The sequence below is a fragment of the Miniopterus schreibersii genome (assembly GCF_964146895.1).
Source record: "Miniopterus schreibersii genome assembly, chromosome: 1".
Classification (NCBI taxonomy): domain Eukaryota; kingdom Metazoa; phylum Chordata; class Mammalia; order Chiroptera; family Miniopteridae; genus Miniopterus; species Miniopterus schreibersii.
The window spans coordinates 150942574-150957720 of NC_138101.1; the positions used below are offsets into that span (position 1 = coordinate 150942574).

Genomic DNA, 15147 nt, shown 5'->3' on the forward strand with positions numbered 1-15147 from the left:
AGCAAAGTATGATTAGTTAATCAATTGATTAATCAATTATTCCTACTTGACACAAGCCCCTACTCTGAGGGGCACAGTGAAGAGAGTTCCCTTCTTTCAGCACGCTATATCCCAACTAAAGAACTAAGATCTGGAAGAACTAAGATATTGGTTCAACAGCACAAGGCATCATATGGGTGTCAGCAAGTTCAGACAGCCCATAGCCAACAGCACTAAGGTTCACTGCTCATTTACTGTATGCCAAGTGCTGTACACGTATTTTCTCATCAAATCTTCACAACCCTATGAGACAGATAAAAGTAGTCTCCTTAAAGAAGTTGAGCAACATACCCAAAGTCACAGTTAAAAAGTGGTTTCAAGTTCCGGTCTCTCTGATTCTAATCTCTGAGTCCCTGGGGCTTGCAGACATCAGGCACAGGGAGAACTTGAGGCTGGCACGAAGGCACGGCTTGATGAGGAAGGGGACTCTGAGCTAGACTTTAAACAGGGGCAACCCTGAGACAGGCCAGGGAAGGAGAAAGGTTGATGGGTGGTGGAGAGAGGGTGGAGAGAGAGGGCAGAGGAGAAAGGCGAAAGAAACAAAGCAAGGTCAGCTGTTTGGATTGAGCCATTTTGCAGCAAGAGATGGGTGAAGATAATCTCCATTGTAGGTCATAGCAACAGGTCCCACCTTCTCCTTCCTTGTAAAATACTATATTCCTACACAGAAAGACTTGAGGAGGAAGAGAACCTGGCTTATTTTTAATTTTACTGCCCTCTTTCTGTCCCTCTCTTGGCCCCAGGCACTGCTCCTACCCAGCCCATTGTCCATGCCATAGCTTTTGGAGTCCTACATCCCTAAGAGGGGCAGCATCTTGGCCTAAGGCTGTTGGGTAGAGCCTGGCTGGTTCCAAGTGAAACTGGAACTCAGTTCCTTCTACTGGCTCTGGCCTCTGAACCAAAGCAGATGGGGTATGCATGACAGGCCACCCTCACTCTCCTGACCATTAGACATCCAGCCTTCCAAGGAAGACGGGGCCAGGTGTGTGATATAAACAGAGTTTTGTTCTTAAGCCCTACCACCACGACACACATTTCACATAGAAATACCCTCACTAAACAGCTTTCATTCATTCATCTGTTCATTCACTTACTCAATAGTCAATTATTGAATGGCCGTTTCAAGCCAGGAACTGTGCCAGGTGTTGGGGGAGTCAAGGTCAAACAAGATGTAGCCCCTAACCTCAGGAGCTGTGTATTCTGTTGTTGATGGTGAGCACTGGGGACAGATGATCAGGCAACAGTAACTGTAATGAATGTTGGGATAAAGAGAAGCTCGGGAGGCTCCACAGGACTCCAACTGCTCACACTACAGGCTGCTTGTCTTGTTCATTTTTAAACCTTCAAAGCCCATCACTGTGCCTGACAGATAGTAGGTGCTCAGTAGGTTGTTAGTGAATTAAATGAAGATCTCACTGGGGCTGACCCCTAACTCTGTCTCTCTGTGTCGTCTCCCCATTGGTCCTCAGCCTTACAATTGGCATCCTAAGCTTGGACGACAAGAGATAAGAGTACATGACAATTCTTTCATTAGGTCACAGTATGAGTTGGGAGGAACTGGACAAAGTTGTCTGTATCATCTCCCTCCCCTTCAGGCCATCATGTCCCTATAGCTGGGGTCCTTCATGAACCACTTTGACTTTCATGCTTTCCTAATTGCTCTTCAACCACATGGTCTTCTAAGAATAAACACTCAAGGTGGTCATTATCTCTATTAAAACTCAGGAATCCAGACCTTGACACCAAACTTCTGAGATATGACTTGGGTTTTCTTGGGCTTCCTCAGAGTATCTACCCAGGCTCACACTGGTGAGCAGTGGGTAAGAACGCTGAGATGCCCTGGGTTTGCTCTTCTGTGAAAAAAAAATACCCACCTACAAGAATCAGAATGTACATCTTTGGGGAGGAGATGGTTACAGAGCTCTTGCCATTATGTTATAAGGTGTTTGCTTCCCCATCATCCCACTGGTTCCCTAAGTGCTGAAACAGCTGTGACCCCTTATGCTAGAGAAAGTCCTTTCCCTCTAGCAGCTCCAGCTGGCTCCATGGGCCACCTCCTCCTCTGAGATAATGGGCTGTAGAAACAGCAATCATGGCTCTGGTTGGGGCCTCCTGCAGGCCCTGGGGCCCTGGGAGGCAGAACCATCTGGGGAAAGTTGAGAAAGAGGCTAAGTCATCTGCTCCATCAAGGAGGGCAGGCTAAGTAAGGCCCAGAAGGGGCCTGACTAGAATCCCTACCCTTCAGCCAAAAAGCACCTCAGAATCAGTCCAGCCCGGCCATCCTGGCTCAGCGGTTGAGCATCAACCTATGATCCAGGAGATCTTGGTTCGATTCTTGGGGAGGGCACATGAGGGAGGGTGCAGGAGGCAGCCAGTCAATGACTCTCATCATTGATGTTTCTCTCTCTCTCTCCCTTCCTCTCTCTGAAATCAATAAAGACATAAAAAAAAAAAAAATCAGTCCAGAGTTGCCTTGGGACATGCGCTAAGGCCCCCAGCTGGGGAGTGGTGAATGGGATTAGAACCAGGTCTTGATTCCCACTCTTGCATTGTTCTCTCAGCACCCTGCCACCTCCCAGGTATGGGTCTCAGGGGAGAGTTCTTGACCTGCCAAATCCTGGAAATCTCCCCGCACAGGTGACTGGCCAGGCAGGGCTTAGTTTTTCTGTTTCTGACCAGGGGCCTTCTTAACCCTCCAGTGTCAACCGTCTTGAAGCCTCTATCCATCCCCTTCCTTGTAAAGATCTAGTGGGGTCTTCAGTGGCCCTGCGGGGTCCTGTGATGGGGGGAGGAGTGATGGGCAGCCTGGACCCGGCCCAGCAACAGATCTCCCAGGGGCAGCGGACATGTGCCTTGGCATTCAGGGCATGCTGATCCTTTTGAGACAGGGCGGGGGCACAGGGGTAGGAATCCAGTGATTTTTCGGCCATAACAATTCCTGCTCTCCCCGTCAGTCTGACCCTAGTCTGCCGGTCTGGGCCACGGCAACACCGACGGGCCGCAGGACAGCAGGAAGAGGAGGGAGAGGAGGGTTTGCTGGTTTGCTCGGCCAGCACCGGGAGTACGAGCCCTTTCTACCCGTCCTCCGCGGGCTGCCTCCACTCGCTCCTCTCCCCCTCTGCACGTCTGTGCCGGCCGGTCCCTCCGGGCTGCTCGGGCGCCACTGCCACTGTCCCCCACCCGCCCAGCCAGCCGGGCCAAAGGGCGGCGTGACTCACGGCGCGGCCACCAGCCCACGGCCGGCCCGCGTGTATAAAGGCTGCCCCGGCTTAAGGCGGCCCAGCCCCGACCGTCCGCCCGAGGTGCGCAGAGCATGGCCCGGAGCGCGGAGCGCGGCTGCGGGGGCGCGGGCTGGGGGCTGCGCGGGGCCCTGGCCGCCGTGGCCCTGCTCTCGGCGCTCAATGCCGCGGGCACCGTGTTTGCGCTGTGCCAGTGGCGCGGGCTGAGCGCGGCGCTGCGGGCGCTGGAGGCGCAGCGGGGCCGGGAGCAGCGCGAGAACGGCGCCCTGCGCGCCTTCCTGGAGGAGCTGAGTCGCGCGCCGCGCCACGCGCCCCCGCCGCCCCCGGACCCCGCGGGCGCCGCGCGCAGCAGGCGCAGCCACGGCGGGGAGCCGCTGCCGCCCCTCCGCGCCGAGAGCCAGGACATGCTGATGCTGATGACCTACTCCATGGTGCCGGTAGGCGGGGCGCGGCGCCTCGAGCCCTGCCCGGGCGGGCGGCGGGCGGCGCGGGGAACGAGCCCGGCGCCCTCTCCTCCCGCCAGGTGGCAGCGGGCTGCGGAGCGAGGGCCCTGGGGACGCCACCTTAGCCCTCTGGGGTCAGTGTCCTCATCAGTTCAGTGAGGCAGGGGCGGAAGGGTATGTCTTCCCCTTCCGTACGTCCTTGAGTCTGCAGGTAAATGAGGGGTGTAGGAAGTGTTAAGAGCCTACTTTCCTTCCTAACTTTGGACAAAAGTTTTCACCTTCTGGTGAAGAGAGTCACAGCGGTCCCCGGGCTCTGCCTGGGCAACTCACTGGGGACCCCTGAGAGCAGGGAGGCAGCATTTCTGAAAGTGCAGACGCCTTCAATAGCGGGATTCTTTCCCTGGCACAATCTAGTGGTGTGGTTTTTCACCTGGCTCGGCCCAGCCCCGTGAGATTGCTGACCTAATTGTCTCCGTTTAAGGGAAAACTGTCAGCCCTAATTTTACCAGCCACCTACGACCTTGATGCTGAGAAAGTTGCTCCGAGGCCTAAAACGGTTTTCTTAAAACTCGATGTCAAAACTGAGGTTCTAATACCGGCTCCAGGGAGTCTATAGAACCCCAGAAGTTGCTTGCAGGTGGCGCATCTGGAAGTCTGTAGCTCCGCATTATCGTTTCAAAGGGGCTCCATTGCACTCCGCCTGAAGATTTAAGGAACACTGCTCTAAAGAGTCTTCAAAGCAAAGCCCCACAAAATTTTTTTTCCAGTTTTAAGTTTCTTTGCTTTTGCTGATTTTAACTCAGTAATTATCTAACAATTACACGTAGATCACATTGCTGTTCCCCATTCCATTTTATTATCCATTACAACCACAGTGGTCTTATTTCACTTTATAATTACAAATATTTCAGTTCCACCACCTCAAGTCAAGTGTGAGGAATACTTCGAAATCCTAGGTATTTGAAGATCAATCCACTTAACTCTTCTGTTATCATAGAAGCTTTTAAATATCTTATGTGAGCTGAAATGCTTTTAAAACCACATGGAAGTACTACCCACTGCAAACACATCTTTTGAGAGATCAGATTTTCTATCCCTGCCTGGTTTTGTTTGTTTGTTTGTTTTTTGTTTGTTTTGTTCCTTTTTTTTTTTTTTTTACCTATAAACATTTAAAAATCTGGGCACAAGCAAAAACTTCAAAAACAGACCTCTGTAAAAATGAAGAAATATGCTTAGGGGAATTTGCTCTTTCTCTTGTCTCTCTGCTGTGCATTTCGAGGGGGTTTTTCAAACCCTTCCAGAAGGATGCATCTGGGCATCAACATTTTATGTTTTTCAGTCCTGCATTTAAGGTAGAGGCCCAGGCATCCAAAATGCAGCCTATTCAGTCACTAACTCAAGAGAACCAGAGATTCATTTCCGTGTCAACCTGAAAGTTAAATTTAACTACCATCACCTGCTCTGTTTCAGGTCAGGAGCATCACATTCGTCAGGTTGAGAAACATTCGTAGATTATCACCCACTCACCCCTCCCCCACTTGCAATGCGTGTGCTTTGGCCTTTTAGAGTCATGAGAGAATTTCCATGCGGACCAGGGGAAAGCAACCACCATATTGCTGGCTTTCCTCTTGGGAGCAGTTCTCAAACAGTAGGCCCATTAAAAATGATTCCAGGGCTCCACCCTCAGACATACAGAATCATGATTTCCCCACCCTTCCTTCCACCCCCTTGATGAGTTTGATGTAGGTGGTTCAGGTGCCTCACTTTGAGAAACGCTACTCTAGACCACTACTTCTCTAACTTCAATGTGCATATGAATGTCTTACGGGTCTTGTGAAAATGCTGACTCAGAAGGTCTAAGTTGGGGCCTGTGATTCTGCATTTCTAACAAGCCTCCACTGATACCAAGGCTGCGGGTCTGAGGACCACACTTTGAGTAACAAGGTTGTAGAGCAGTGATTGCACATTGAAATCATATGGGGAGCTTTACACATGACTGAGATTCCGAATTAATTGCTAGGGGTGCAGCCTGGGGTGGGTGCCCACTACCCAGCAGGAAGGACATGGGCACACCTTCCTAGCATCTCACTCTCAACTTGAGGCCTCTGCTTCAGACAGAGGAACCAATTTTATTACTGAAAAGCCCTTTACTTTCTTTTTTTCCCCAACATCCTCACCATTTACCTTTGCACATTTTTCTCATCTTTATTTTTCTTGGAACAGAGAATTATTCACATGAGGAAACAATTTTTTAAAAAGAACTGTCCTAGCCCTCGCTGGTTTTGCTCAGTGGTTAGAGCATCGGCCTGCGGACTGAAGGGTCCTAGGTTTGATTCTGGCCAAGGGCATGTACCTCGGTTGCAGGCTCTGTCCCTGGCCCTGGTTGGGGGGAATGCAGGAGGCGACCAATCAGTGTGTCTCTTTCATTCACATTGATGTTTCTGTCTCTCTCACCCCCTTCCACTTTCTCTGAAAAGCAGTGGAATAAAAAATCCTCAGGTGAGAATTTTAAAAAATGAACTGTCCTAGGGTACCTCTAGCACAAAAAGTTGCTAAGAGAACTATTTAGTACCCAGTATGACAAAATTCTTAATGTTGAGGTCTACACCTTCCCCCTCCCTTTTATACAGCATCAGCACGTGTTCAATGAGGGAGTCCCCTCATTGAGGTCTCATGTCCTTAGAGATCCCAGAACAAAGAAATAAACTGTACACAGATTAATATTATCATTTCAAAAAGTCTTCCAGAATGGCTCATTTATCCGTGATGAGACTCCTCAAGCTAACAGATAACTCAGAGTTCTGTGCTTTTGGCTGAAAGTACATGTACTCAGCATGGTGATTCTGGCTAGCACATTCTGACCAGAGACTGGTTGGCAGCTGTAAATGACTTTGTTAAAAGGGCAACATAACTAATTACTAAAGAACAGTTAGTTTGGTACAGCCAAACACATGAAATCTTTAAAAGTAAGTGGGTGCTTTGGAGAAAACTAATAAAAGGGGCCCTGGGGACTACCCAGCTAGACCAGTAATGGAAACTCCTGTAGGAGATGCTGCTTCTGCTTAGTCTCCAGCCCACCCCACCTCTCTCTCACTTCTCCTCCCATCAGCTGCTCTCTCTCATTCCATTCTCCAGTTCTCCTTACTGATGTTCTGATAGCTTTATCATCCTGCCCAAAATCTAGGGTTGAGCACCCAGTAGGAAGAAAGTTTAACTTCTCACAGTGTGCACCTTAAGCTCTAAATGCATCAAAAATTTACTTTAAAAAAAATGAAAGTCTAAAAATTACTAGAAGAAAATATGAGTAACTTCACTTCTAATTTCAAAATGGGGAAGACCTTTCTCTCAAACTATAACTCAAAAGCCAGAAGCAAACAATAAATAAACTTAACTACATTTAAAAAGCACACACAACAATAACAAAACTTCTGTATAGCAAATAACAAAAAGAAACAAACACACACCTTAAACAAAGGCAAAGATAAATGACAAACTGGAAAAAAAGTATTTGCAGCTCATAACATAGATACAGGGCTAATCTGATATATATAAGCGCTCCTAGAAGATGATAAGGAAAGAAACAAGAATAATAGGTAAATTAGCAACAGAAATAGGAATCCAATAGAGAAATGGAGCAGACAGTTGGGGGGGGGGGGGGAAGGAAGGCAAATGTGTCTCTTAAACACCTGGGAAAAGATCTCTTGATTTAAAAATGTAAATTATAACTGCCCTGAATAATTTTTACCTGTCAGAATGACAAAGCTGCAAACAAACGTTGGACAACACATTCTGTTGAGGAAGCTGAAAGGAAACAAGACGTGCTCTTGCACTGGGATTGGGGTGCAAAATGGTACAACCCATATGGAAGGCAATTTGTCAATACCTAAAAACGTTACAAATACATTTATCCTCTGACCCAGCAATTTCACTTGTGGGAGTTTATCCTGCACAACAGACTTTATCACCTATGAAATGACATAAGCGCATAGTCATTCACTGCACAATATTTGTAAAAAAAAGCGAAAGACTTTTAACGACCCGTGCCCTCCAATATAGGACTAGTTAAATAAACTGACCTAGGCACCCACTGGGGTACTAGGTAGCTGTAAAACAAGAATGAGGAAATTCCCTCGGTGCTGCTGTTGGAACAATCCCCCAGGGTACAGGTATTTTAAGGGAAGAAAGCAAGGCAGGGAAAAGTATATATTGTATTACTTTGTGTAAGGAAAAAGAGGGAAAATAAGTGAAGAAATTAACAAAGGTGCTTACATAGGGAGGGTGGGGATACATGGGGATGGACCTTTCACTGTATAGCTTTGTGTATTATTTTGACTTTTGAACCGTGTGATTGTGTTTCTGTTTTGTGAGTGAAAAGGCCATAAGCACAGGGTTACATGGCAGGTGCCACCAGGCTGGGGAATGATACTGTGGTAGGGACTGCCAGCCTGAGGTCATGTGCTCTGTCTAAAAGACAGGCTCTTGCCCTGGCCCAGTGGCTCAGTTTGTTGGAGCGTTGTCCTGTACACCAGAAGTTTGCGGGTTTGATTCTTGGGGGAGGCAACCGATCGATTTTTCTCTCTCTCTCCTTTTCCTCTCTCTGGAATCAATAAAACAAAAAACCCATATCATTGTGTAAGGATTAAAAAAGAAAAAAGATTTCTTTTAAAAAAAGGAGTCTTGCTAATTGTTGCCATATAAGAACGAGAGCCCAGTGTCACTGATCTTTTTATTTTTTTCATAAGAGAAGTTAAAAAAAAAAAAAATCTGACTTTTTATGTGAAATTGCTTGGCTTTTAAATATTGACAGAAATTCCAAAAAATTTTTTTAATTGGCTGTGACAGTGTGTTGGCCAAACAACATTCACATTGTTAGGGACCATGTTAGGACTTCCAAGCTTAGTTTGCAGCAGTCTCCTCTTACAATCATGAGCGATTTTGAACAAAAGTGGCTTTATTTAACTCAAGCCTGATTCTGATAGGATAGTAGTTAGTGGTGCCATCATTATTGTTGGTCAAGTGGAGATGGCTTTTTTGTATTTGGTTTGGTTTGGCTTTTGTTTTGTTTTTTGGGGTGTTTTGTTTTTTTTTGGCTGTTTCTAAAAATCAACTCCACCTTCAGTGAATGGAGATTTCCCTTTACTGTGGTTTTTTAAAAACATGTGCTCCAGTTCTGAGGGTGGTTCTCAAGGAGGAGATTCCAGCTGTGTTAAGCACTAACACATTACTGTAACAGAGTTTTTCATGATGACTGCTATGAGGTACACATATATGGATCTATGCATTATCTTGTTTAAAGGGGGAAAATCATATTACTTGTAGTCACAGCTCCTGTTTGCATGGATGCTACATTTCCTTGAAGGCTGTGCCAGGGTTTACCTCACTTTACCACCCCTTGAACTGGGTCCCTTCCAGATGGTGTAAAAGCTGAGGATTTAGACCAAGAGTCAACACTGTGGCCTACAAGCCAAATCAGCCTGCTGCTTGTTTTTGTACAGCCCATGAAGCAAGAATGGTTTTCACATTTAATGGTTAGGAAAAAAATCAAAAGAATAATGTTTCATGACCTAACCATAAATCAAGCTTTACTGGCATGCAGCCATGTCCATGTGTTTATGTACTGTCTGTGGCTACTTTCACATGAAACAGAAGAATTGAGTAGTTTTAACAGAGACCACATGGCCCACAAAGCCTAAACTATTTTCTGTCAGGTCCCTTATAGTAGACTGTTGTCCATTGGAGCAGAGAGGCACTAGGAGTCATTCCTTTGGAGAGCCCAGCTGCTAAATTAGGACTGTTTTAGTATTGGTTAACCCTGGGTTTGAGACCTTCTCGAAGGGGACATAATCCAGGGCATAGCTGACCTGAGAGAGTGGCTGCGCTCTAGAGGGAGGCTGTGGGGCTGAGCCCACCCTCAAGCCTTGCTCCTTCTAGGCTGGCTTCCCAAGTCAAGTTTCAGTCAAAGTTAGGACAGCTTTAACTACCCATTAACCCCATAGCTAGGCCTCGCTTCAGACCTCATCTGTTCTCTTTAGTTGAAGGGGAGAAATTTATACGCCACAGGTCCTGCAGTATGGAGTGGGCCTGATGAGAAGTCAGACACAGAAGGACAAAGAGACAGGGCAGCTGAAGTCATAAACCCAAATGCAGAGCCTGGGAGGTGGCCTTCCCTGGCCTTCCTCATAGCAGCATGTGCACATGCGCACTTGGGATGTCACACCTATCATGGCGTGCTTGGTTTCCAGATCAGGAGCTATTTCCAGTGTCCGTTAAGGGTGGGGAGAACTTGAAGTTACATCTCTGCTAAGACTATGTCTGGTTTTGGTACTGTGAACACATCCATAAACTGAACTCGTGTATCAGGTCATGATGGTGTATATTGAGAAAGACAAGAGAGAGCTGGCCCCTTAGCACATCCTTCAAATCACCTCACTTCATCAGCACAAATTTTGCACACATGCAAATAAAAGAGTCCATGTAGATTATACAGTTGTCATGACCCTCTAAGAACATATGTAAGAAACACATGAGTCAAAATTGAGCATCTGAACCCATGAGAACAGGGCAATTGTAGTGACCACGTGGATGAGTGGTATTAAACCATTTGGACCTGCTCCCAGATCCTGGAGCTCTAACACGCCCCGAGACTCTTTCAAGCTAAAACAGTAGCGGTGAGGGCAATAGGAACAAGCCTACTGAGCCTTTTAACCTGAGCAGGATGGATCTGCAGGGGCCTGATGAATTGTCCACTCTTTATCTGCTGTATCCCTACCTCTTCTTCAACCTTCACTGCCACTATGCCAGGGATAAAACGGGTTTTTCCATTTGGAACCCCAAGCCACATGCCCCTCTTGAAAAGCGCCACTCCACTCTGGGAGACAGCAGAACCCCTTAGACCAGCCTGTTGCTTAGTGGCACTGACCACTAGACCACAGGCTGAGAGATCCTTGGGCAGAGGGCCCTCTCCGGGCGAGTTCCAGAATGGCTTCTTAGATCATGAGTCTTCCAGTGCCAAGGGATGGTTCATCTCCCAATTGCCCTTGTCCCAGGACCTCTCTAAGGCTGGCCCAGGGTCACCTCCACGTGGTTCTGCCACTGCCCTCAGCTATTATGTGCCTGCCCCGAACCTGAGCATCCTTCCTACTGTTAGGTCCCAGCCAACCTCTCTCTACCTGATGCTTCACTGAGGTATGTTGTGGTTGTGAGCAGCGTGGACCCGAGAGTGAGATGGATTCACATCCTGGGTTCACAGCTCGGTAGCTGAGTGACCTTGGGTAAGTCTTTTAACTTCTCCGAGCCTCGGCTTCCTGATCTGTAAGACTGAGATCATAGTACACACCTCATAGAGTTGTTAGAGGCCTATGGGAAATGCTGTTGGTAAAGTGCAAGTGCCGGGTATAGTCAGTGTTCCCCATAAGAGTTCATTGTTGCTGTTAAGCTTAATCGCTATTTATCATAAGCCCTTCTCACCCATGCTCTGAGCATTTTATTTCGGGGTTTACTCTTTATCTCTAGTTCCTTCAGAACGCCAAGTTGTCTGTTCATATGTGCTTCTATCAGCTGCTGCTTAAAGCATCACGCCAACCTAATCTATCTTGTCATTGAAAACAAAAGACTTAGCCTTGATATGGGAGCAGGGCTTCTTCAGCCGTCCTGGATTTCCTGGGCCCCCAGCCCTCTGCATGGCCAGTGGTGACGCGGGTTGACGCCCACTAACAGAGATCATCTTGACCCCAATTCTGGCTGGCTCAGCTGTTGTTAAATTCTGTCCATTCCTATTTGGTGGCACTCCTAAAAAAAGTTTTTGGATGCTTTTATTTGAAAAATTGACAAAACATAAGAGGAAGGTAGAGCAAAATCAATTTCTAAGAAAGGAGAACAGTTTACTTCCGGGAGTCTCATGCTCTGCAGGATATGGGTACCTGTGTGGAAACTATCAAAATAATCTTCAGATCTGATAAAACACAGTTATCTGGGGGGGGGGGGGGCATTCATTTTTTGCTCTACATTCCTCAAACTCCCCTCCCTTTCCCCCCAAAAAGAAATCCTTGACCAAATCTAGTTGACATTCAAGCTTAATTTACATGCATTTTATCTACAGACTAAAGGTCATGTTGTGTGAAACAAGCTGAAGCTTTTAGGTTGTGATTCTGCTACAAAGGGAGCATTTTTCAGCCCATCAGTTGCTTTTATGTAGCTCTCTGAGTTTTAACAGTTCTGTATTTTAAGAAGATATAATTTACTTCTAGTTTAACTAAAGTTCAAGACACAATTTTCTTTACTAAAAGGTAGAGTTAAAACAACAAGGCCAACTAAAGATCATTTAAAATGCAATTTGTGGAGTTTGTTCTGACTGCAGTAGATGAAGTAACCCGCAACTCAGAAAAAGGTTCTTGTCCTCACCCAAGTGCTGGGAACTCTGGAGACCTTGCCTGGGCTGTACGTAAAAACTGTGAAGTGCTTGGGAATGTGTTGTGGGTAACTGTACCCAGCCTAAAATGATGAGTTGGCAACTACAAAAATCATTCCCGGTTTTCAGTAACTCCAGTGGGTGAGTGTTGGAGTCTGGAATCCTTTTCACTTGAAGGCAAAAAAAAACCAAACCCAACAAAAACCACCCCCCACCACCCCCGCAAAAAAAGTCATTTTCCTATATGTAACACCTGAGGACCTTGGAATCAGTCCCTCTGAACAGGAAGACCTATAGAGGAAAACCCTTTACAGTGAGTTGTGTGATGAGGACCAGGGCAGTCGAGAGAAAACCCAATCCTCACTAAAGTGATGAAGGAAGGTTTCATGGAGGAGACAGAACTTGAAGTGGGCAATGTAAGGTTGGTGAGATTTGAACAGGCAAGGAAGGTGAGTCATTCCAAGCACAAGAAGTAACTTGAACCATGCATGGTCTAGGGACTGGAATGAAAATTGTACAGGGCTGGAAGAGCAAGAGGCCAGGCAGGCCTCCCTGCACTGGGGAGTTTGGGCGGGGGGTGGGGTGGAACTAAGGTTGGCTGGGTGAGAGAGAGCCTTGAATGTCCACTTTTGAGAAATGAATGTGATGGACAATTGGGAGTATTGTAGGCCCTTTACCAGGGGGAGTTATGAGACAAGTGGTTTTAATAGGACTGATTTGGTGATATGATACAAGAAAGGGTGCATAGGGGAGAGGCCAGAGGCAAGAAGAAAGTTAGAAACCTATTGCATTGGTTCAGGCAAGAAATAATTTATGTCTGCCTAAGGTGGCAGCGTCAGAAATGGAGAAGAGTGTATATATCCTCAAAAGGGGGTTTGCTTGGAAGTGAGGATGCTGAATTAGAGACTGAATATGAGATGAAAGAAAGAAAAAAGAGGGGAGGAAAACTGAGGAATGAAAGAGTATTCAGGGAGAAGAGAACATCCTGCTTCTAAGAAGAATTACCTCCTTCATGAATGAGGTCTTTACAAGTCTAAAAAGTAAAAGGCAGACCCCAGAGCCTTTATAATGGTGCTGGAATCATGCCATATATGTTCATTCCTGACCCTGCTATTAGCTGTGCGACCTTTGACAGGTCACTCAACCTCTCTGTGTCTCAGTTCCCTCATTCTCAAGAGGACAGTGATAGCAGTATCTACTCTAGGTATTATCATAAGGATTCAATTCAATAATCCATGAAAAGTCCTCAGCATGGATCCTAGAACTCAGTGTGTTCGTGAGCTTACTGTTACTGATATTTTAGCATTTCTCAAATGCATCCTTTCTGTGCTTCAGGGAATTTTAGAGTCGTGTAATAAAAACAGTGGAAATGGGATCAACAGAACTTGCCAGAGAAAGGGCAGATTCTAGGATAACTCTAAAGTTTGGAATCTCTGGTGGTTGGGGAAACACACAGACCTTTTAAAAAGAATGTTGTTTCCCAGAGAGTTGTTTTTCTGGTTGATGGGTCCAAAGGGAAAAATATATATATATTGGCAACAGATTCAGGGAAGTTAATTATACTAATCATAATTTGAAATATTTTTTTATTCATATCCAGTGTGAACGCATGCATTCATTCTTTCACTGACCATATCTTTTTGAAGCCCATACGAATGGCATGTTTGTCAGACCAAGGGTTTCACCCAGCCAGTGTTCTGATGCTAACAGCATCAACAGATATTTTGTGGATGAGCAGCTCACCCTAAGGACCTCCTCCAAATGTTTTCTGGAGTAACCACTCATAGCTCTTCCCTGTGCTGAGAGGAGGGGGCGAGCAAGGAGTAGGTTGACAAAGCGTCTTCATAAATGTTTTTGCTATGTACAAAGAATGCCGCAGGGCAGAGTTTGGGGATAATGGTTTACTTTGTCCATTCCCCCAACATCAGACAAGTTACTTAACTATGATTTATTTACACTTTTCTGACTATAAGGTGAGGATAAGAATGCTTAGAAAGGAATCGGAAATTCTCTAAAGATGCTTGTTGAAGGGAGCAATATGGGTACAAAATATTGTTATTAACAGTTAGTGAAAGATTATTCCAGCCGCACTCCTGCTTCGGGAAACTCCATTAGAGGCCCAGGGGAGACAAGTGATTCTTAGCTCACTTCAAAACACTCATCACTTTCTCCCCGAACTCCTTCCGCACTTGTCTGTATCGCACAACTAAAACCCCGTCTCTGTACAGTTTTGGTCTCTAATTTGTCACCTTTAGTCACCTTGTCTCTTTAAATATAGCTCCCTGTTCTTTACTGTGCCTCTAGTGAGGTATTTGATGGATACCTCTTCACAGATGAATTCATCCACAACTCAACAAGTGCAAATATCAACGGAGCCCAGTTTCTGAATCGGTTTCTTGACATGCTAAGAGTTTTGAAAGTGGGTCCTGAAGCGTTTTTAAAATTCCTTCCTCAGAATTCATGCCACCCACCAAATAGGGAATGGTGTCAGGTACTGGTAAGACTGACTTAGGAGTCTGCTCTGCCTGTCAGAGATTCATTCATGCATTCATTCAACACATAGTTACTGAGCACCTACTATGTTCCAGGCACTATTGTGGGTATAAGAAAAACAGTATGAACAATACATGCAAATCTCCATCCTCTTAGACTTTTCTTAAAAAATATGTCTTTATTGATTTTTAGAGAGGGAGAAAGGGAGAGGGAGAGAGGGACAGAAACATGGATGAGAGAGAAACATGGATCAACCACCTCCTGCACACCCCCTACAAGGAATCAAGCCCGAAACTCAGTCATATGTCCCGACTGAGAATCGAACCAGTGACCTCTTGGCGCATGGGACGACACTCAACCACTGAGCCACACTGGCTGGACACCATCCTCTTAGACCTTATGGTATTTTGGGAGGGAAGGGGACAGACATAAACCGAAGTAAATAACCTACAATATTAGAAGGAGATAAGTGTTATGGGGAACAATAAAGCAGGGATGAGGTTTGAGGAGGGGTAAGGGAAGATGC

The 15147-nt window shown here is 46.2% G+C and overlaps 1 protein-coding gene across 1 annotated transcript in view; it reads left to right on the top strand.

The window, feature by feature from the left end:
* Positions 1 to 3352: 3352 nt before the first annotated feature.
* The window catches only part of GLDN (gliomedin), a gene marked incomplete at its 5' end in the record, with an annotated part of 59598 nt that continues 47803 nt past the window's right edge, over positions 3353 to 15147 (top strand). The window contains one exon of the mRNA XM_081134033.1: positions 3353 to 3715. Within this exon, the coding sequence (XP_080990159.1) occupies positions 3353 to 3715 (363 nt within the window). The remainder of the gene's footprint in view (positions 3716 to 15147) is intronic.